Source organism: Tripterygium wilfordii, chromosome 23 (assembly GCF_013401445.1).
Source record: "Tripterygium wilfordii isolate XIE 37 chromosome 23, ASM1340144v1, whole genome shotgun sequence".
Classification (NCBI taxonomy): Eukaryota; Viridiplantae; Streptophyta; class Magnoliopsida; order Celastrales; family Celastraceae; genus Tripterygium; species Tripterygium wilfordii.
The window spans coordinates 12,296,988-12,318,506 of NC_052254.1; the positions used below are offsets into that span (position 1 = coordinate 12,296,988).

At 36.7% G+C, this 21,519-nt stretch overlaps 3 protein-coding genes across 5 annotated transcripts; 1 reads left to right on the forward strand and 2 right to left on the reverse strand.

The window, feature by feature from the left end:
* Window positions 1-881: 881 nt before the first annotated feature.
* On the reverse strand, window positions 882-2,435 carry LOC119993868 (zinc finger protein CONSTANS-LIKE 4-like). Its single transcript, XM_038841168.1, has 2 exons — window positions 1,573-2,435; window positions 882-1,477 (listed from the first exon to the last, which is right to left on the reverse strand). Exons 1-2 carry the CDS (start codon window positions 2,254-2,256, stop codon window positions 1,151-1,153), a joined length of 1,011 nt encoding a protein of 336 aa, XP_038697096.1. The 5' UTR covers window positions 2,257-2,435; the 3' UTR covers window positions 882-1,150.
* A 3,968-nt stretch (window positions 2,436-6,403) lies between these two features.
* Window positions 6,404-13,561, reverse strand: LOC119992993 (histidine kinase 5-like). The gene is made up of 14 exons (XM_038839853.1): window positions 12,991-13,561; window positions 12,834-12,907; window positions 11,244-12,169; window positions 10,670-10,726; window positions 10,271-10,498; window positions 10,090-10,183; window positions 9,797-10,003; window positions 9,512-9,642; window positions 9,110-9,159; window positions 8,393-8,730; window positions 8,171-8,274; window positions 7,055-7,837; window positions 6,785-6,943; window positions 6,404-6,688 (listed from the first exon to the last, which is right to left on the reverse strand). Exons 3-14 carry the CDS (start codon window positions 11,958-11,960, stop codon window positions 6,566-6,568), a joined length of 2,991 nt encoding a protein of 996 aa, XP_038695781.1. The 5' UTR covers window positions 11,961-12,169; window positions 12,834-12,907; window positions 12,991-13,561; the 3' UTR covers window positions 6,404-6,565.
* A 4,702-nt stretch (window positions 13,562-18,263) lies between these two features.
* Window positions 18,264-21,237, forward strand: LOC119992858 (UDP-galactose/UDP-glucose transporter 7-like). 3 transcript variants are annotated; one of them, XM_038839656.1, is made up of 8 exons: window positions 18,264-18,456; window positions 18,546-18,728; window positions 19,055-19,149; window positions 19,244-19,489; window positions 20,019-20,129; window positions 20,217-20,375; window positions 20,471-20,614; window positions 20,908-21,237. In XM_038839656.1, the coding sequence occupies exons 3-8, from the start codon at window positions 19,078-19,080 to the stop codon at window positions 21,070-21,072; spliced, it is 897 nt and encodes a 298-aa protein (XP_038695584.1). In that variant the 5' UTR covers window positions 18,264-18,456; window positions 18,546-18,728; window positions 19,055-19,077; the 3' UTR covers window positions 21,073-21,237. The 3 variants fall into 3 exon arrangements, with proteins under 3 accessions (XP_038695584.1, XP_038695585.1, XP_038695583.1); XM_038839657.1 differs by having other exon boundaries at window positions 18,546-18,588; XM_038839655.1 differs by having other exon boundaries at window positions 18,265-18,456; window positions 19,044-19,149.
* Window positions 21,238-21,519: the final 282 nt, after the last annotated feature.

Genomic DNA, 21,519 nt, shown 5'->3' on the forward strand with positions numbered 1-21,519 from the left:
TGGGGTGGTTGGGTACAATTGTAAGAAAAAAAAAAAACTAGAATATTTTTTTTATATGGAAAAAAAATAAATAAATGTAAACGAGATGGCTCATGTCAATTGGAACCAATAAAGCCTTCATGTCATAATCATGTTTATGTGGACAAGTATTTAAATTGCATCCACAATTTCTCTCAAGCAGCTGACCTACCATTGGCTATGATGACAAGGATGTAAAAGCCTCAATCAAAAGGAAAGCTGTTTTGCTCCATCAATAATGACTAATCAACAAAAGGTTACTCCCCACTACACTACTTTATCCAAGGTTATTAATAATCACCATCTTTTCATGCTTTGACTCCTAAAAGTCAGTCCAAACTCCTAATAATTTAATTAGATTAGTTGACTTAATGGTCATATTGGAAAGTAGATTCCATCTCACCATGTATTATTATTAATTCACTTACAATAAAACCCTTTTGAAGTTTTGGTCTTATAGTGCATGTGCACATCTAGCGTAACGTTGTTCAAAAAATTTGTCAAAATCGAATCCAATAGGTTGATTTTTTATAATAAAAAAATTACATATTCCTCCACTAAAAATCAAATCAAACTGAAAAAATTGATCATTTAATCGGTTATATTCATATAAAAAAATCAATCCAAACCGACTGCAAACACACCCATGCACATCACTACTTCCCTCTGCAAAGTTGATTATTAGATTAAGGGCATTACCAGAAATTACTTCAATTTCTAATTACATATCCAATCTATTTATCATTGTAGGAACATTCAATTTCTCTACAATTTTGATCACATACATCCAATCTGTTTACCAAGAACGGCCATAATCACTATACATACCATAAAATAACTAATCATTAACTTACACCAATGAGTCAATGACAATCCAGATTACGATGCCTACTGAGAAGCACCTCAAATAGTCAAAATTCATAAACAGAACTTCTTGATCACATATGCAAAAAGTCTACAAATTCGACGGTTAGTTTTACATTTCCATCGATCAAACACCTCCACCAAACTATATACATAGCCTTGTCCTGCACCCCAACACACCAAATCCCAGCGAGAGGCAAATAAATCACAACAAAACTGTAAAGATTAATTAAACATCATATTACAATTAGTACAAAGATTAAATCCACTAAAACGACGGAACGACGCCGTATCCGTACATACTACGATCCACCACTTCCACCTCCGGCTCTAAGTCAGCCCGCTTCACGAACCTTCCTTTGATGCGCGGCCTCGTCTCTGCATAAGCTTTACGTGACGCGTATCGGATCGTCTTCTCGAACTTTCGGTTCTTCCTCTTCTCTCTGTACCTCATAACCCTCGCCTCCCTGTCTACCGATGAGATCTGCATAGTTTGATTCCCTGCAGACTCCACTGCCATCCCGTATGGCGTTGATATGTCTGCCATGGCGTTGCCGTCAGGAACAACTCCGACGTCAAGAGACGAAGAAGAAATCTGCGATTGGTAATAATAGAGAATCATATGTATTGCTTTGCTTTGATTGAATTATTGCGATAAATGATTGAAGTTTTTGTGAGAGAGAAGCTTACGCTTTGGCTGAGACAAGGATGATTGCTGTAACCATAAGCGAAGCAGTTGTACTTGTCGTTCACCATGGGAGCCGCGTTGTAGTTTTTGTTTTGGATAGGAACGACTCCATCGGTACCGGAACTGTTTTGCTCTTGGGCCTCCGATTTCGGATCCTCTGGCGGCCCATAATCCAAGTCCAGATACGGATCCATATACGAGAACGCAGCATACTGGCCAGTATTCAGATTTGGATTCTCCGAGGCCTTGGGAGGGTTAGGGAGGAGCCATGAAGCGGCCTCCGCCTCCTCCCTGCTGACGTCAGCGTCAGCATCGATGTCGGTGAAGTAGCGATTGTCGAGGAAGTTGTTGATGGTGATAGCAGCTGTAGCACTGGGCTTGACGTCAGAGTTAACAGCGTCGTAGAAGGGAGTGACAGGCACGCGCTCATGGCGCCTGGCGAGTGGATTTGCGGAATGGATGTCGCGGTCACACGTGACACAAAGTGCCGCCGCGTCCGCCTTGCACGTGACGTGCGCCGGGGCTTGCTCGCACACCTCGCATAGCCATACCCGAGCCCGCCGAGACGCGAACTGGTTCGCGGCTTGAATCCTCGAGTCGCAGTTGAGACACAGAAACGCCGAGTCAGATCTGCAGAAAAGAGTCGCCGACGCCGATTTGCACGAGTCACATAGCTTAGACGCCATTTCCACTATAAAGGCAAGTTCCTTTCTTTCTATCTGCAGGGAGCGCAGTTTTCTGAGTTTCTCTCTCTCTTTGACGACTTGTAAGAGTGATTATTTTATCTGGTGGGACCCGAGAGATCTTGGATAGACGAATAAGAAAGTAACACGTTGGATAGGCTTAGCCAAATGTGGGCCCTGTGGGAATGGGCCGATGTGGTTGCATTTGGACGGGCTAAAATATTATATATGTCCTTAGATTATAGTAATTTTCTCGATTATGTCCTTAAATTATTTTTTTTCTTCATTCTATCCTCAAACTATTGTTTTCCACATGGTTTCTATCCTGAGTCAGCTTTCCGGTGTTGACTCCGACGAAAATGCTGACGTGGCATCCATGTGATTATAAAATAAAAAAAAAACTAATTTTCGTTTAACACGTGTATAATTAATTAAAAAATAAAATTCAAACCTGCTTCAGTGTAATTTTTTTAATTCGTTTCTCTTTCCACCCTTGAAGGTTTAAAAAAAAAAAGTTACAAATTATCTATGAAGATCTGTTAGAACAAGATCTGTTTAAAACAAGATTTATCTTGGAAAGACGAAGACCTTTCTACTTCAGTGCTTGCCAACAAAGTGGAAAATGACCTACACAAAACCTTGAAACAAACCCATTTCTTGCTCAACAGCAAACTCCGGCTCAACAACAGGGACATTGTTGAGATCCACTTTCAATGCCCAATGTGAACACGGATCTGGAAGAAGTGCTTGTAAACATAGATCTGGTTGCACAGAAAGATGGAGAAAGGGATAAACTGTAGAGAAGGGCACTGGTGGTGGTGATTGATGCGACCTGTACGGCAGTTTCGACTGCACTTGGAGACTATAATCGACGAGATTGCGGAGACTTATAACCAACAAGATGTGGCAAAGTCACAAAAGTAGTGATGATTCATCATCCTGACAATGGAGTGAAAGGGTGACTGTATTGAGATTGGTGGCTTCTGGTAGTGAAGATTGATTGGGTTGTTTTGATTTCAATTTTCCCTAGATTATTTTGATTTCAGTTTTGATTTTATTTTGGTTCGTTTTCTTTTTTATTTTTTTAAAAATTTATGATGACATGTGAAGTTAAATCAATTAAAAAATAAATCCACATGTCAATCTCGTCGGATTTCAGATGACACGTCAGCATTTTCGTCGGAGTCAACACCAGAAAGTTGACTGAGGAGAGAAACCATGTGGAAAATAATAGTTTAAGGATAGAATGAAGAAAAAAAATAGTTTAAGGACATAATAGAGAAAAATGTGATAGTCTAAGGACATATTTAATATTTTAGCCCATTTGGACGTTTGCGTGGTCCGGAGGCCTGTTTGGCAATTCTTGTGGCTGCAGGCTGGTAGAGTTGGGAGTCGATAGTGTTTCTAGGCTAAATGTATGTAAAGCCTGGTTGGCAATTGTTGTGGGTGGTAGAGTTGGAGTTAATATTGTGTGGATATGTACGCAATCAACCACTTGGGTAATAGTTTAGTTAGTGAATTTTTGAGCTCAAATCACATGAATTTGAGAGGTTTTGAATTTGATTTTTATTATGAATAATACTCTTGTGATTACGTGTTAGTCCTTGGTCACAAATTTATATGATGTCGTTCTCCATATTGACAAATACATTCATGTTGGAGATTGATCTGTACATGCCATGAATTGCCAAGATTACATGCACGTAGTTGGATCTTAGCCCGTTGGAAGTCGTGACCAAAAACAGGAAAGAAAAGGAGGAGGCTGGAGCTTAATTGATTCCTATTAATTCCCATAATGTGTAAGCGACCAACTACTACCTAATTCAGAAGATAGGGAAAGTAGATCTTGAACAACCTATTTAAATTTTCTTTTTGGGAAAATTGGCGGTAAGAGCACTTTAGACAACTTAATTGTAAAAAGGTCATGGACATTTTTAAAATTGTAAAAAAGTGCAATTTAAGGGTAATTTGGTCATCTGACTTAAGATATTTTTTAGTTTATACCTACAATACCCTCCTCTTTCTTCTTCTTCTTCTTCTTCTTCTTCTCCCTCCAACTATCCAACTCTAGTGTGCCCTCTCTTTCTCTCCTTCTTCTCTACTAAAAGTTATCTCCTTCTTTCTCTCCTTCTTCTTCTTCTTCTTCTTCTGATTCTCGATCTGGTTCTTCGCTGTCTTCTTCTCCGTTTTTGGCCGAGTTTCTCCTCTCTTCATCTCCTTCTTCGTCGTTGCTCAATCTGGACTGCGTCGAGTTGCTCTGCTTCGTTTTTGACAGATCTGGACCATGCTTCGTTGTTCAATCTGAGTTGTGCTTTGTTTTTTAGCAGATCTGGACTCTGGTTCGTTTTTTGCAGAGATGTATCACCATAGTATCACCATAGTATCACCAACACCAAAAAACCACTAAAATGATGAAACTAGTATGCATACTTCATCTTCCTAACTACTTTTCCTTTCTTGATTTTCCTTTCTTGGTTACCTCTCTTGTTCGTTTTGAAAAAACATTTACAAGTGCAGAGATGTATCACTATAGTATCACGAACACAAAAAATTCATTAAAATGATACAATTGAACCAATATGCATACTTCTTCTTCCTAATTACTTTTCCTTTCTTGGTTTTCTTTTCTTGGTTTGTACATCTCTTGCTCGTTTTGGAAAAACATTTACAGCTGCAGAGATGTATCACTATAGTATCACGAACATCAAAAATCCACTAAAATGACATAACTGAACCAGAAAGACATGTAATGCTATCAAATTTACGTTCTAACATTTATATCATCATTTTATGAGCCAAAAATATAAATTGAACACTAAATTGGATCTTCTATTTAAAAGTATCACTATTGTATCACAATTCGTGGAGAGAGAAAATCAAAATTGAGGTTATTTTGATAAAAGATGATCCCCAGTGTACTTTTTTAAAAGGATATTTTAGTGATTATACTTTTTACAATTAAGTATAATATAATGTACCGCCCTCCAAAAGTCCCTTTCTTTTTTTATCTGGTTGTATATCTGATAATGATAAAGGCAGGGCGTTGTGAGGTCCCTTTCTTTTTTTTTTTTTTGTTTTTTAGCTCTAACCTTTTTGGCAGAAACCACCAGTCTTCATGAAAAAGTTGTTTCAGACTTCTTTCACATGTTAGGATGCCCACACTTTCTTGGCTGTGCAGGACAGACTTATGTTGTTTATGACTTTTTTGGGAACACAGATGACACACCACGGCATTGAAGATAGTGGCAGTGCCTACCCACCATACTTATAAAACAATTGACTTTTAAACTTTACAAAGCCTCACTTTCAAATCTTAATTCTAACCCATCTGTAATTAAGATACGGGAATCGAATCGAATAGGTGACCAAATGAAAAACTATTGCCCGCACAGAATTCGTACTGCTAAGCAAGAAAATGGCATTTGCATCATGGTATGAATTCATATGCTAACTATGGAAATTCATTGATCTCTATTAAACAAAGATCTTGTACTTCAACCCAACTGCATAGCACTTTCCATCAAAATTAATTATCTATGTTTCTTTCCACTTGAGCATCATTTTTATGTTATCAGATTGTAGGTAGATGGTACTATGTATATTAATCAGGTTTAGCTTATAAAGACGGACTTGTTTATGTATTGATCTGTCAATATATAAAGGACTGCTCGTGCTTGTGTGTTTATAGAGGTGTAATACGGGCCAAGGGCCCATTGGCATGGAATGGCATAGTGACCAAGGTCAACGGTCTGTGCTATGCCCGGCCCAATAGGCCGGACCAGGGTCTCTTGCCCGACCCGTTACAGACAACCCACCGTGCTGGGATCGCCTGCCTGCCCATAATTGAGGTTTCAAGTTGTATCAACACAAAAATTCCAATTTTTCATTAAAAGAAGGTTGGGTCGGCTAGCCCCGGGCCGTAGGGCCCTAAGCGTGTGTGGCCATGGGATTTGAGATTCACGTGCCGGGGCAGGCCGGCCCACTTTAAACCCCTATGTGTGTGTGTATACATATAACAGGAATATATGATTCAGATAAAATAACAAAAACACTTGTGCACATTTCCTATTGTTTTGCATGCGTGTAGTACTACAAAGCACTTGCTTTGCAGTTTGCACTCCATAGTCATAGCCAAAGCTTCTCAAGACTCTTAGAACAACAAAATATCAAAAAGATCTTCAAGGAACATTGAAAAATATCTATACAACTTACAGAGGGACACTAATGGCTGCTAAGAACATGACATGGGTGACAAAAATTTCATGACATGTTGTCATTTTCTATACAAGGATCATCAATTTACAGGAGCTATTTATAATAAGTATTTTTCAAGACAGTCTTTTAGTTTTTGGAATGTTACAGGCTTTGAAATAAATGAGTCCATACCATTTTTATAACACTCTTCAGAACTCTCAGACAATGCATTTGCTGTCATCTGCATGTGCAAAACCAGATTCCATCAGCTTAGACAAACAATATAAAGAGGCAATATTAGTAGCTATATGTAGATGACAGGAAACTTTTGGCTAACCGCAATTATGGGGGTCCGCTTTGCAGAAGGCGTAGAATCTGAAGAGGACTTGCTCAGGTCAATGCCAGCCTTCACAGCGGCATCCCAGTTCCCAGTTTCTTCGAAAGATCGAATTAATCTCGTAGTTGTAAGGCCATCCATAACTGGCATGCAGACATCCTGAAATGTCACATAATAACATTTGCTGAACCTTATAATAATCGAGTTCCCAACCCAAATCAGCTAAGTTTTGAAACTTAAATAGCTAAGTATAAGGGTCATAGAAATTACCATCAGAATGAGTTCATAACTACGACAATGAACTGCACGCACAGCTTCAACTCCATCATTAACAACGTCCATGGTGTGGCCTAACTGCTTCATCATTGTCTGTGTCACCATTATGTTAATCTTGTTATCTTCAACCAGAAGGATTTTAGGTTTTGGTTGTGCTTTACGTGCAACAACAGTGCTACCAGACGTGAACTGTGTACTTGTAATATATCTCTCCCGTCTCTGACATGATCCTTTGTGTTTACTTTTCTTTGCCGTTGCCTCCTCCTGTCTGCTTGCCTCCGAATGCGAGGTGGAATCAGTTATGTGATTTCGGAAACAATCATTTCTGCCATCTTGACACTGTTTTTTGCTACAAACTGCATTCGTGTCATCAGAATCTGGACTTTGACTCAATGAACTTCCAGGTTTAGATAATGTCTCTGCAACTTCAACAGTTGAACAAGCATCCTCAACTGAAAGTGTCTCATTTGGTCTAACATTGTTGGAGGGAAACGAATAAGAATCTTCTGAGAACCCATTGAGAGTCTGTGGTAGCAATTTTTTATTCCTGGTGGATCCATTAGAAGAAAAGAGGGTACCCAGAGTGTGGGGTTGGAACTGGAAAAAGCCTTCGGTAACATCCTCAGTTATGGCATCATGATCAGCCATATCCGAGAGCTCATCAGGGTCATTAGAAGTATCACATATTGGTGAAACCTTGTAAGGTAGCACAAAGGTAAATGTGGACCCACGGTTCACTTGGCTAGACACAGTGAGGCGGCCACCCATGAGCTCTACCTATTGTAAATGCATATTAAGACGTAAGAGGTTAGTGAAAAGACATGGTGCACTCAAGATATAAAATCATATATCCATACTGAAGTTTAATATAAATACAAGAGCTACTAAAAATCTAGGCAATTTTTCATAACATGACTTTGAGTAAAGTAGAGAACTCAGCAAGCATTGTATCAGCTAACAGCCAAGCGTAATGAGACTTACTTTCAGCAAATATTATATATGGATGAATATACATGACATGATTCAGGAAGCAAAAAGTATCATAATTACAATTTCGCATAAACTCTCGGAAGAAAAACTAAATAAGTGTTCGTTGTATGAAAAACTAACCAGCTGTTTGCATATTGCAAGACCCAGTCCTGTTCCGCCATACTTTCGAGCATGATCTGCACTGACTTGCATGTATTTTTTGAATAAAGTAGGTAGAGCATTCTCTGTTACATGATGATAAAACTTCGATTGATACTTTTCACAACATAAATAGGCTTCACTTTAGTAATGAGATTGTCTCAATGCATTGATAACAGGCAGAGATAGGCATTAAGTTTATACCTGGAATTCCAATTCCAGAGTCATATACATCACAGCGTATCCACACTGTTGTTTCGGGTTGAGGTTGCTCCTGCGTATCTTCATCCATGGAGTATCCACGCATGACAGGTGAACTAGGTTCATTGTTAAGCAGGCCCTCACCATTTCTGTGACCATTAAAACCATTTCGAAAATTGTTACTTTGAGATGTCGATAAACATCTCTCTTCTTTCTGCCCATTTGCGACTGACTGATCTGCATTCAACCTCTGTTGAAGTCCTTCTTTCATAAAAGAGGGCTCTGGTATCATGTATAGATTTATGCCTACCTTTCCTTCATGGGTAAACTTGATAGCATTGCTGCATGTAACAGAAACTAATGAATTTTCCAGCAGAACCAATAACATAAGTAACAAAGTTGAGAAAAAAGAGAGTAAAATACGCACGCACACACATATTTGTTAGAAAGAACATCAAAGAATTAAAACTTGGAAAAATCCAGTATGTAATACCACAGTAAAATCTACATTAGATAGCTGGTCATTAGTCCCAGAAAAATAACAACATTGTGGAAATCAGTCACTAGATGAACTTGCCTATAAATAGAGGTTATGACATGTTCAAAGCAAGCATTTTATAGGTTATAACATAATAAAAAGAAGATTTATGATATATCGCATATTATCTAGAAAATAACAGTCATGGATACTAAATTGATGAATTCCAAAGTGATACAAACCTGATCAAGTTTGTGAGGATTTGTCGAATCCTTAAAACGTCTCCAATGACCTGAAATTGATGAATAACGTTTAGAACATTTCTTGAAAGACAACTACAATAAAGGAAATTTTTTGGTAAATTCCTTTGTGATTCTTTGACCACAGCATGTTAAATTAAAATACAGAGTAAACATGTATATCAAACTGTGACACCAGTTCTTAGATCAAAGTATCCTTAGAGTAAGCGTCTCAAATTCGAACATCATTTACTTACAGTAGATAATGATAAACAGCTGAAGGATTTAGCCTACCAAAATATTATGTTGACTTTAGAAAGGGAAAACCCCGTAGACAAAACTTCATAAGAATGCATCTAAACTTTGGTATAATGATGGCCCATTTCTCTGCATTTTGACTCTTACCTCAATGGGAACGTCATCGGCTACATGTCCTTCCAAGGTCAAAATTTTCCGCAGTGATGCTGCAGCAGTCTGGAGTACATGCTTTACTACCTCTCTTGGTCTGAATTTTGTGGCTTCCAACTTCATAACTCCTGGACAGGAGAAAATTTAAATTTTGAATTCCTAGTAAGTTTGAATCAAAACAAAAGAAAAAATAATGATGATTATCATCAACCATTACAGGATCATTTGGAATCTCACGACAATAGAAACAATATATTCATCTGATAGGGTTGACTTTTAGACCTGACTCAACCTTAGAAAGATCCAGAATGTCATTTATTAGTTGAAGGACCAAATCGCCTGAAGATATCATGATATTTAGTAGTTGTCTTTGCTCACGATCAAGGTTTGTACCAGCGAGAATCTCTGCCATGCTAACAACTCCAGATAGAGGAGATCTTATCTCGTGAGACATGGTGGCGAGCATTTGTTTTGCTCGCATCGTCTCCTCTGTAAAAATCATAAAAGGTAAGCTTCTGCTGCTCTCAAAACCCCCCTCGAATGTATTTCACTAAAATTTTCAGTAACAGGCAAACCTGTTATATGAATTGTTTTGTTCAGTTCTGTTTCCTTGGCCTTTTGTACTGCTATCTCTTCTCGAAGCCTTGCCATCTTTTCTCTTTTCCTTACCTGTTTCCCATAAAGAAGATAAAAGATCATTCTTTAGCACAGCAAAGAAAATATTCTTTATGATTTTTAGCATGAAAATATGTTTACCTGATCAGTTATCTCCATTCCCATATAATTAATACCAATTGTCTCCCCTGCCTTGCTAAAGACAGGTTCCACATATATCAGAAACGTCTTCGATCCAAATAAAGGCGTCTCAAAAGTGATTTCTCTTTTTGCAGGTTTTCCTTTTTCCAAAACCTCTCTCTTAAAATCTTGAGATTCCTTAACACCAGATCCAGAAAAAATTTCGACATCTGTCTTCCCTATAATGTCCTGAAAAGAAAATGGAAAGTCTTCAATGCATTTTTGAATTGCTCACTGCAAATAATGCTTTGAACACGAAGCTGAAGATGATATAAAAAAAAAAAATGCAACTAAAAAAACAACATAACCTTGCAGCAATCTTATCAAACCTTGAACATAACTTCATTTGCAATGTATTACCTCCTCATTCAAACTTGGGAAATGGTTGTAGATAAAGCGATAGCGTAAATCTTTATCCTGAACAAAAAGGAATTGAAAAATAAGCACATGAAGATGAAAATACACCTGTAATCATGACAACGGTAACAAACAAATGGACTACAATATGAAAGAATTCAAAACACTTTAGTATACCAGCAAGTGAGACCAAGATATATATATAGGGAGAAAATGAAATTTAGGGTAGCCGAACCCAAGTAGGATCTCATCTTATAGGGTTAATTACCCTCAGTGAAGATCCACAAATGTTACCATTTTGGCCAGTCAATACTAATACATGAACATTACAAATCAAGAGATAAAAGTTATCATAAATGCAGAATGCTTCAATAGGGGAAAGCTACTTCCCACGTGTACTTTTTGCTCAGTCTAGTTTAAGGAAATCTTCTTTCAAAGGAGCACCTAACTGATCATCCGGGACAGTTAATAGTATTCACAGATGAAGTAGCTCAAATCCACAAACTGCTATCATCATGAAACGTTCTCACAGACAGCATGCTATAGAATTTTACCTCATATTACGACTCATGATTACCTGATGGCCCATGACGACAGGAGCAGTTTGAAGCACAAAATGTAAGAAATTATCTGCTCTTTTCAGAATTTGGGACAACTCTTCAACTGGTGAGGATTGCCTTTCCAAATTCATAACACTTTCCTGTAACTTCTTCATTAGCACCTGCTCTCTCTGAATACTGGTCTCCAACATTTTCTCTAAATGCAAGGCTCGTTCCTTCCAGTATAAGATAGTATCATACTCGTCATCAATGTCAACTCTCTTGCTTGGAATGACCACATCACTTTTCCTTTTAGGCACATCTTGCCATATATCGTAAAGTTCATCCAGTATTGAAACTGGACGTTTATCGCCACCATATCTTTCTTCCTCAAACCGATGTTCCTCCAATATCTCCAACTTCTTAAGCTCTGTCTCCTCTTTTTGTCTGCTTAAGATGTCAAGCTCTTCTCTAAGAAGGCGGACAGCGTTTGCCTGCTTCACCTCCCAATGCTTTACAAGGTGTGCCAGCTGAGAAGAGCCTTTGTCCGTATAATTGGTTAATTCTAAGAGACGTTTATAATCAACTATGATTGCGTCTTGCGTGAATGTAACTTCTTCCAACATATCTTGATCCCCTCCAGGCTTTTCTACATTGTATGGCTTTCCCTCGGTTCCTATATCTTCAGGCCACATCGAAGGGAGGGCTTCGATTTCTATGTCTTCAATTTGATCGGTCTCCATCTCACAAACCATGAGTGTCAATTACATTCGATTAATGAGTCTACAACATAGATGAACTTCAAACTGCTACTAAATCACATTTCATCCATCAGCATACGCATCTATAGATAAATTCCATTTTAACCAGCGAAACTTCTAGTTACACAGAGCAAACTCTCTAACAGATAGAACAAAGTGCTTCAGTTTGCCTTTAGATAATAGACTTGAAAGTACCTCATGACCTGATGAATTGCAGAATGGAATTTCACGGCGAGGATTAAAGTTTATTAAAAAAAAAGCTTACAGTCACTAAGAAACCAAATATTATAAACATTTGGCAATCTTTTCAAAAGCAATAGAATTGCAAAGAGGGACTTTTGGAAACTGGGAGAATACTATGTGATAAAGGAACCTTTGGTGGAAATACGTGCAGATCATAGTAGAGAAAAATTACGAACATTGAAGAGAAATTTAAGAAAGAATCACGAACACTATTCTTACAATCATGGTAATAAGAAGAAACCAAAAGCAACGCTAATCAAACCATAATGAAATGCTATCACCCACCAAAAGTATCGATAACCCGTATATAGTTTCAAAGCATAGAATTTTATATCAAAGAATTGAAAATAAGTGGCAATATCAATTGTCATAATTGACAACTTTACACGTCCTTCTCACCCAAACAACTACGCAGAGATTCCTGAGAGTAAACAATCCCAACTTGCATGGTATTCAAACCTCACAACTAGAAAAATGAAATATGTTCAACAGTCAAAATCAGCGTCATATAGAAAACAAACATACCAATAATAAATTTCGACCGTACTAAAATCTTCTGTTATCTAAAATGACATCATATCCTGATAGAAAACAAATTCATATCCATACTGGAAAAGTACCAACCTGAGATCCATCAGCCAAAATCAAGTCGAAACGAATCAAAAACAGCCAAATTCTTTGACAGCCCAACAATTGATCTGCGCACAGTTTGTTGCAAGTTGAATCAAATTAAATCCAAAAACATCAAATTATAAAAGAGAAGAACAATCAAGAAACTGACCTTTACAATGGAAACCCCCCAACGGACTCCACTGAAGCAAAACCACAAACACATACTCTGCACAAGGACGGACAACCACAGTTGACGAAAACCCAGAAACCTTTTTCACTGTATATCTGAGGAATCTCTCTCCAACTGCTAGGCCAATAGTTTTTCAATAGAATTGAAAAAGAAAAGCTACCAATTGAGGAACTGAAAGACACAAAAAAAAATTCCAGTTTTTTAGTGAAAGAGAGGTAAGTGAGCTCATGTGAGGCAACCAAAAAAATGTAGAAAACAAAACAAAAAAAATGGTGAGGAAAGGAGAGAAGCCCAAGAAGCCATGTGAAATGGAGGTAAAAAAATATGTATATATTAGAGAAGTCTTGGCCTTTCCTTCTGGGTACCCCCTTTATTTTATTACCAAATCCAATTCCTCTGTTTTGTTCACATCATTCAGACAGAGTCCTCCACCCTCTGCTTTCAATCACACCTAGGTCTCATTCATCACATATAGACAGATACACGCATATGCCTGTAAATATATGTATATGTTGCTTCTTCTTGGCTCTGTGTGTTGCATGGACGATCATCCAAGTCCTCGGCAACAACAGAGCGACTTTTCTAATTTTCTTTGCCCGCCTTTCACTATTCCTAGGTGACGTGTCGCGACTCGAGACGGCGACTGCGAGAACGCGCGAGTGATTGAGAAGCATTTTGTCTGCTCTTATTATTTTAACTAGTAGATGTTTATGGAATTGGGTTTTATTATTATTATTAGTACCATACTCGCGCTTCGCGCGACACATAATTAATTTAAAAAATAAATATTTTTGATAATTTTTCGATACTTTATTACCCTAATGAATAACATAGCTTGAATTATAGAAAATGAAAATAATTATGAGATTAACAAATAACTACAATATATTTTTCTCAATATGTTAATAAATAATTTGCTAAGAATGAGTGAAAAATTTGATGCATAAAGAAAAAATATGCTCAGAGTTTAACAATTATTTTTTACGTTGGTTTTTTGAACAAAGTTGTAAAATAACTAAAAAACATCTCATAAATTATAAATTCTATAGAAAATATAGCACACCTCCTTTATCTCATAGTTTTTACATCTAATTTATTATTGCTTCTTATGTCTGCAAGCCACAATTTTTCATACTATGTCAATAAGCATATATAATATATAATTTGTTGTACTATGTATCTCACATTTGATTAAATTCTTCATTTGTATGATCATCCACTAAGGGATTATCTTATACGGGATCATTGGGATCATCCTCTATGAAATCTCCTAAGAATACATCCTAAATTGGATCTTTTTCATCATCATTGGTTATTGTTTGACAATTAATTCCATGATTTGTAGGGTCATATCGTTAGGAATTTTGTTGAAATTGTTCATTTTTCCCATGAAGTTTTTGTAGTGTGTCTTATAACTTTATTGTGATATTATATGTTTTTGTGTGTTATTTTATACCTATATTGTGAATATGTTTCATTTAAGCTTTTATCTTTTTGTTTTTATATGCAATTAATAGGTGATAATTGATATGACTATTTGTTGTATTATTAAATATCATTTTAAAATTATTTGTATATTATTAATTGTATGTGCTTGTGGGTCTTAAAGTTATTTAATATATTTAATTTTTTCTTTTTTTTGTGTACGTTTTTTTAGAGGCATCCACGTGGCACCAAGGAGAAGCCTTTTGGATCCTCCATTATATATATATAGATTGATTACTCCCTCCGTCCCGTAAAAATAGTCCTACTTTATTTATTTGTCTGTCCCAAATTATAATCTTGTTTCATTTTTTAGAATGTAATTAGTCCATTAGTTTCTTAAAAGACCCTTATTTAATGTGTTTTATTATCACAGTATTAATTAAGATCATCTAAGTATTAATTAGAGGTGTTTTAGGAAATATGTGGGTAAAATTGAATGTTGTTACTATATTAATTAGATTTTCTTAATTTGTATGAAAAAAGAAGTAGGACTATCTTTACGGGACGAAGGGAGTAATTGGGTTCGGATTAGTTTAGGGTCGATTTGAGTTTGTTTCTTCTTTCATATCTGTTATTTTGGAGGGTTTTCACATTGTGATGTCTTTCATTGTTGAGATATGTTGTCACTGTGTATTGTTGTTTGTGGGAGTTGGAATTTCAACTAAATTTTTGATTTTGTTTGGTATGAACGGGTATATTTACTTCCTAGCAGATATCTAAGCGTCTCCTTGCGAAAAGGTGTTCTTCAATTCAACCCAAATTCATTTGTATTGATTCTCAGTTGATTGGATTCTATCCAACTAACATCTTCAAACCCAGAAAGGTGGCCTAAATGGTCGCACTCCTTGTAAGATAAATTCTTATTTATTTTTGTTCTCGAGTTTGATTTAAATTTAAAACTCCGAATTGTATTTGATGGCTTTGTGGTTGTATTATAATTTTAGTTTTAGCAATAAAATTTCTTCTCTTCCAAGAAAAAAAAAACACATAATTTTAACGAATCATTGTCAAAAGTTACTTGAAAAAATTACCATACATCGCCAACAATTTAATGATTGTAAAATTTTCATCATGACATAGATTCTTCAATAGAATATTCTTTTAACAACTTTTGTGAAAAGGAAAAATAAAAAAACAAAAACTCAATAAAAAGACAAAGGGAAAAGTTATCCTGATGAATATGAGCACCAACCTATACCTATTGAATACAATTAGTTGGAAGGGACAGGACAAATAGCATTTTTTTTTATGCCAAAAAAACAGCTAATTAAGCCACTATTCTCTCCTTTTTCTGTGTCTGGCTCTGGCATTTTGGATCATAGTTGTGCATGTCTATAATTATTATTACAAATTTTTAATTAATTTCTCATGCGACAGTCTTCTCTGCTCACTAACCCTCATGACATGCAAATAGATCGATAGCCACGTGGCAACAATTCAATAGTTTCCGAATTTACTTGGATTAGGTGCATACAATTCAATAGTTGGGATAATCGGAATACCAAATATTGATATCTTTATCATTTTCGAAAAAAATAATTAGACAGACTTCTTGTTGAAGTATATGTGAGAACTAAACTGCATTAGGTAAAGCCCGAAAGGATGCAAGGGTGGGTATTTAGATCGTCAAGCACTGACTAATAAACACATGCAAAACTCTGGTTTACTTATCACCTTAACACTTTATTGAACACAAACAACAAAAGGCTACGATTCATCACAACACCATTTAGGGTTTTGTCTTTGATTACTTCCATATTTTATATTTTATTTATTTTTTTGGCTAGCTATGACTTCGATGTGTGTAGCCTGCAGTGTTGGTATAAATAAATAAATAAGCAAGTGTATGACTTCGATATGTGGTATTTATATAATATATACATGGATATATGTTGCATATATATATATATATATATATATATATATATATATATATATGGATGAATTTGCGTTTCCCATGCATGCATGCAAGCAATTGCAGAATCTCGTAACTTTTTAAATGCTATGTGGGTGGGAAGCTGTAAATGGTTATATTTATAGTATTTAAGAAGTTGGATTAGGCACGACTTTGATCGTTTGGGATTCGAGCATTCTTGTGTTTGTTTATTTTGCTTTGCTGCATGTTAGTCAAGCTGAAGCCATTACATTTCATGGAACCAGCCAGCGAATCCATTATTAGTCTGACTCAGACGTGTATATATATATATATAGTTTATGTATATATATGGTGCAGCCACATTTTTTATTCGTATTGACCATTCTCCTACAATTTCAAAGGATGGTGAATTTGAGCCTCTGACAAGCCCAAGCATCCATATATTAGTTTGAGTAAATTGACTATTTGATATGATGGTTGCTGGTTCAGGGGAATATTGTATCATGTTTGGACCAAAAACCACACAAATCCCACAAACCCTGGAATCACTATACACTACTTTTTTTCTTTAGGCTGTTGGGCACACCATACACTACTTCAACTCGTGACAAAGATGCCAACACCTACCTCTCCCTCCCCCCCCCACCCCCTCTCTCTATATATGTGTGTGCGTATATATATATATATGCTACTCCTAGCTACATCAATCACATTTGGAGCATAATTTTGTTTCTTCTTGCAATGTTGAACTTAACATAAAATATGATAGTTGTGGTGGGCCAGAGAGGGCCATGGGCTTCCTAATGGATACAATGGTTTTTGGCCACTTTAAGGATAGTGGGCAACACCACTCCGGGTTTGTTGCCTATACCAACCTCTAGCTGCTCCTATAGGAATAGCACATAGGTTGAGTTGGTTGTCTATTTCACTTCATAAACCGACACTGGATAGTTTTCCTTATTCATTACATATGGTGACATCATTACAAGAGTGTCATTAAAATCACACTCAATCAATGAATATCACACATCAATACTTTTAATCACAGTACTCAATCAATCATAAATGGATTGTTGCTCTTCTTTCTTAATTATTTATTCTGGTACTTTCCCCTTCTCATAAGAAACAACATGCCAACATTAAATGGAAAACAAAACCAACACCCAAATTTAATTATTTGAAGCCCTAAACAATGCGTCCAAATAACTTATCAAAGTTTTGTCAATATTATAATTCCACATCGATCTTGCATAACCTAACTGAGTAATTTATAAACAAAGCCCAGTCTCTTAAGTGAGATGATCCAAAGAAATAAAGCCTCGCGAACTCGGGCCCAAAAAAAATATTGTTGGTGTGTTTAAACCCCATTCCCCATTCCCCTTCTTTCTGTTTCTGAGAATAACAATAACATATGTATGTGTTCTTGCAGTCCATTCCTGTGGCATCTTCGAAGTACTTGAATCTGAAAAGGGGGTGTGAGAGCAGTATAGAGAAGCCAGGAAGCTTTTCCATGTGAGGCAGAAGGATTGAAAATGGGCGGGATGAGTTTGCAAGGGAGCATCCGTTGCAAAAGAGAGATTTCTTGGCGGTTGGAAAGTGCATGTTTTGGGCCTTTATTCTGAGTTTAGAGAAGTCCACCGTTTAGGCTGTATTGGGCCTTGCTATAGGTTTGGGTCCGGCCCATGCCTTAAATACTCGGCAGGTGGGATGCGGCCTTGCTGTTGCACATGCTGTGAACAGTGAACCGCGCTCATGCCGTGCGATGGTCATGATGGTTTCGAGCTATGGTGCCCGTCGGTCACGCCAACTGTGAATCGACAGTCGACTCTCTGCTCTCTCTCTTTTAAAAAAAAAAAAAATATTATCATATACAAACACACTCTTCACTCCTCTCTCCACGCACACTCCACATTTCACACGAGACCAAGCGTCCTCCTTTATGGGCTTTTATCGCTCACGCAATCCACCCATCGACCGGACAAAACTCTTCTCTTGAATTGATCCAAGAGCGTAATTTGTTAAAAAAATTGGAAAAATAGACGGCCATTAATTGTAAATTTGTTGATTTTCATTTGGTCCATCAGGTGATTATTTCCTTTTTAATTGGTTTTGTGTCTTCATTTGAGGTGGGTTCTCATTTAAATGCAAGTTCTGAGGATTCTGTGATTTGCAGGGTTGTTTATTTGATTTGGGTGTTCGATTTGGATGCGTAAGAGGTAGGAATTCATTCTTTTTGACGATGTGAATTCGCTACTGAAAGTTGTTGCATTGAGAATCAACTTCGTTTTAATTATTCGATTCTCTCGCTATCGGCCATGGAAACTCGCGGTGATGCTGATACAAGTTCATATTTGAGGTTCCTTCGCTTTCCAATCCTATTTCAATTAAATGGCCTCCTTTGTTCTCATCCATCTTTGTATTGGGTATTGATAGTCTGGCGTGTTGTGATTTCACCTACTAAGATGCGGTTTAGTTAAGATATAAAAGCTCTCTATGCTCTGCATGTATTAAATTTACAAGCAAATCGTGTGCTACTGAAGAAACCTTTTCCTTGTGAGTGTTTATATGAGTTTTGGGTTAGGAAGATGTCAAATGTATGCTTTTACTTTGGAATGCTTTAGATGAACATTTTCAGGCCTGTTATAACTTGATCCCAATGTGCCAATTGTAGTTTGTTTGCAGCCTTGTCGTATGGGATTGCCTCCATGGCAATGGTTTTCATCAATAAAGCAATTCTTATGCAGTATGGACATTCTATGACCCTCCTCACCTTACAGGTAGGATTTTAGAGGAAGATAGGGAATTCAATCTTTTTCTTTTGGGTTCATGAAAATGGCTGATAATGGGTAATTCCTTTGTCTTTGGTTGTAGCAATTGGCAACGGTATTGCTCATTCACTTTGGTCGAGAAATGGGATACACGAGAGCTAGAAGAATTGATATGCCAACCGCTAAGAAACTGCTCCCAGTTTCCCTCTTCTACAATGCCAATGTGGCGTTTGCTTTGGCAAGCTTGAAAGGAGTTAATATTCCCATGTATATTGCAATAAAGAGACTCACTCCACTAGCTGTACTGATTGCTGGTTTTTTCACAGGAAAGGGGAAACCTACAACACAGGTTTGTGCTGCCCTTTACTGAGTTTATGTTACATAGATCATTATATATTCTGATATTGGCTTCCATTTCATGATTTATCATTAATGTATGTATTCTGAATGAATTTCAATGGCAATGATGATTTTTAGGATAATGCTTAGCATCACGGACCAGTTGTCAGTATGTCAGATTATATCGCAACCTTAATATGTCTTGTTAAAACATTTTATTTTTGAAGTAAGATGCCAGGATTTTCCAAGTCCTTTGGGTTATTTTGAGGTTACAATTTTTTTTCCTTACATAAAGAAGCAGAAGCATGTGAAATTAAGCAATACCAAACTCAACTTAATTAGTAATACATTCATTGCCTGTGGAGACTAGATAACATGCTTTATGGAGGAGCATGAAGATGAATAAGTAAATAAGCGGCTATACTTAAAAATCTTTCTCCAGTAAATATAATTGAAAAAATTCCAAGTAGTGCCTTTTGACTACTGAAGTGAATGTTGTGTGTTCTGACAAACTTTGATATTTCGATTCCATATTTCAGGTAACTCTATCAGTACTACTGACTGCTGGTGGGGTTATTATAGCGGCACTTGGAGACTTTTCCTTTGACCTGTTTGGTTATTCGATGGCCCTTACTTCCGTTTTTTTCCAGGTTGGGTCTTAACTCTGTAGTTGCACATGGATATTTATGGTTCATGCCATTTTGGTCTAATTTCATAGTGTTTAACCCAAAATGCAGACCATGTACCTTGTGTTGGTGGAGAAGTCTGGTGTGGAGGATGGTCTTACTTCAGTTGAAATAATGTTCTATAACAGCTTTTTGTCTCTTCCAGTTTTGATATTTCTCATCATGGCAACAGGAGAGTTTCCAAATTCTCTGTCATTATTATTTGCAAAGGTCGGAATCTTAAACTTATTCATTAGCTGTATAGTACTATACTGTTGTCTCTTATACAATTTAAGGGAACTCTCAATTTTTGTCTTTGATTGCAGAGTAATTCCTTATCATTTTTGTTTATCCTTATAACTTCCTTGGTGATGGGCATAGCTCTCAACTTCACCATGTTCTTATGTACCATAGTCAACTCTGCCCTAACAACCACCATCGTTGGAGTTCTCAAAGGCGTTGGATCCACGGTAAGGATAAAATTTCGCTTTAGTTCTGTTATGGATGTATTGTCCGTGTTTTTGGGCCACATTCATGAATAAATTGAAGGAAATATAAAAAAAAAAAAAAAAAAAAATTTAATGAATCAGTTTGGTTGTCCAAATTTTATGAAATTTTATGTGACGATTGAAATTTGTTTGTGTTTTTGGCTGGGGATTTATTGCCCCTGTTTTTTAGAGAAGTTGGAGGGGAGTGTATATATATATATATAGGTAAATGTTAAATATGTGGCAATTGAAATGTGTTTTATGTGGTTTTTCAGACCCTTGGATTTGTGTTGCTTGGTGGTGTGCAAGTGCATGGTTTGAATGTGAGCGGCCTGGTAATCAACACAGCTGGTGGTGTGTGGTATTCGTTTGCCAAATATCAACAGAAGAAGAGCAAACAACCAAAAGTAGTGGCAGATATAGAGGCTCATCGTAAATAAAACCACCATCGGAGGATTGCAGGTGTTAATTAATTACTACTTTTTTTTGCATCTTGAAATCAAGTTGAGATAGATAGATAATGGGATTTAATTTACAACTGATTATATGATATTGTGGAAACTTCATGTTCTTTTACCTCTTTTATGGATTAGACTCTAGTGGTAGTGGTAGTGGTAGTGGTAGTGGTAGTGGAGTCTCGTTTACTACTCTTTATGCTGTCACTCTTAAATGTGCTATTTCTCATAGATTAGGATGAACATTATATGAACCCAAAATTAACTAAGTGTTCCCCAATCTTTGCACTCCCCAGTTAAAAATATAACATTACGTATATAGTGTGACCCTTTTTTGTGATTTTTTCAAATGAATACCATATGTACCCCATACCCAAAACCCTAAACCACATCTCTGTCACCAGAATTCTCCATTATCACCGATCAGCCTAT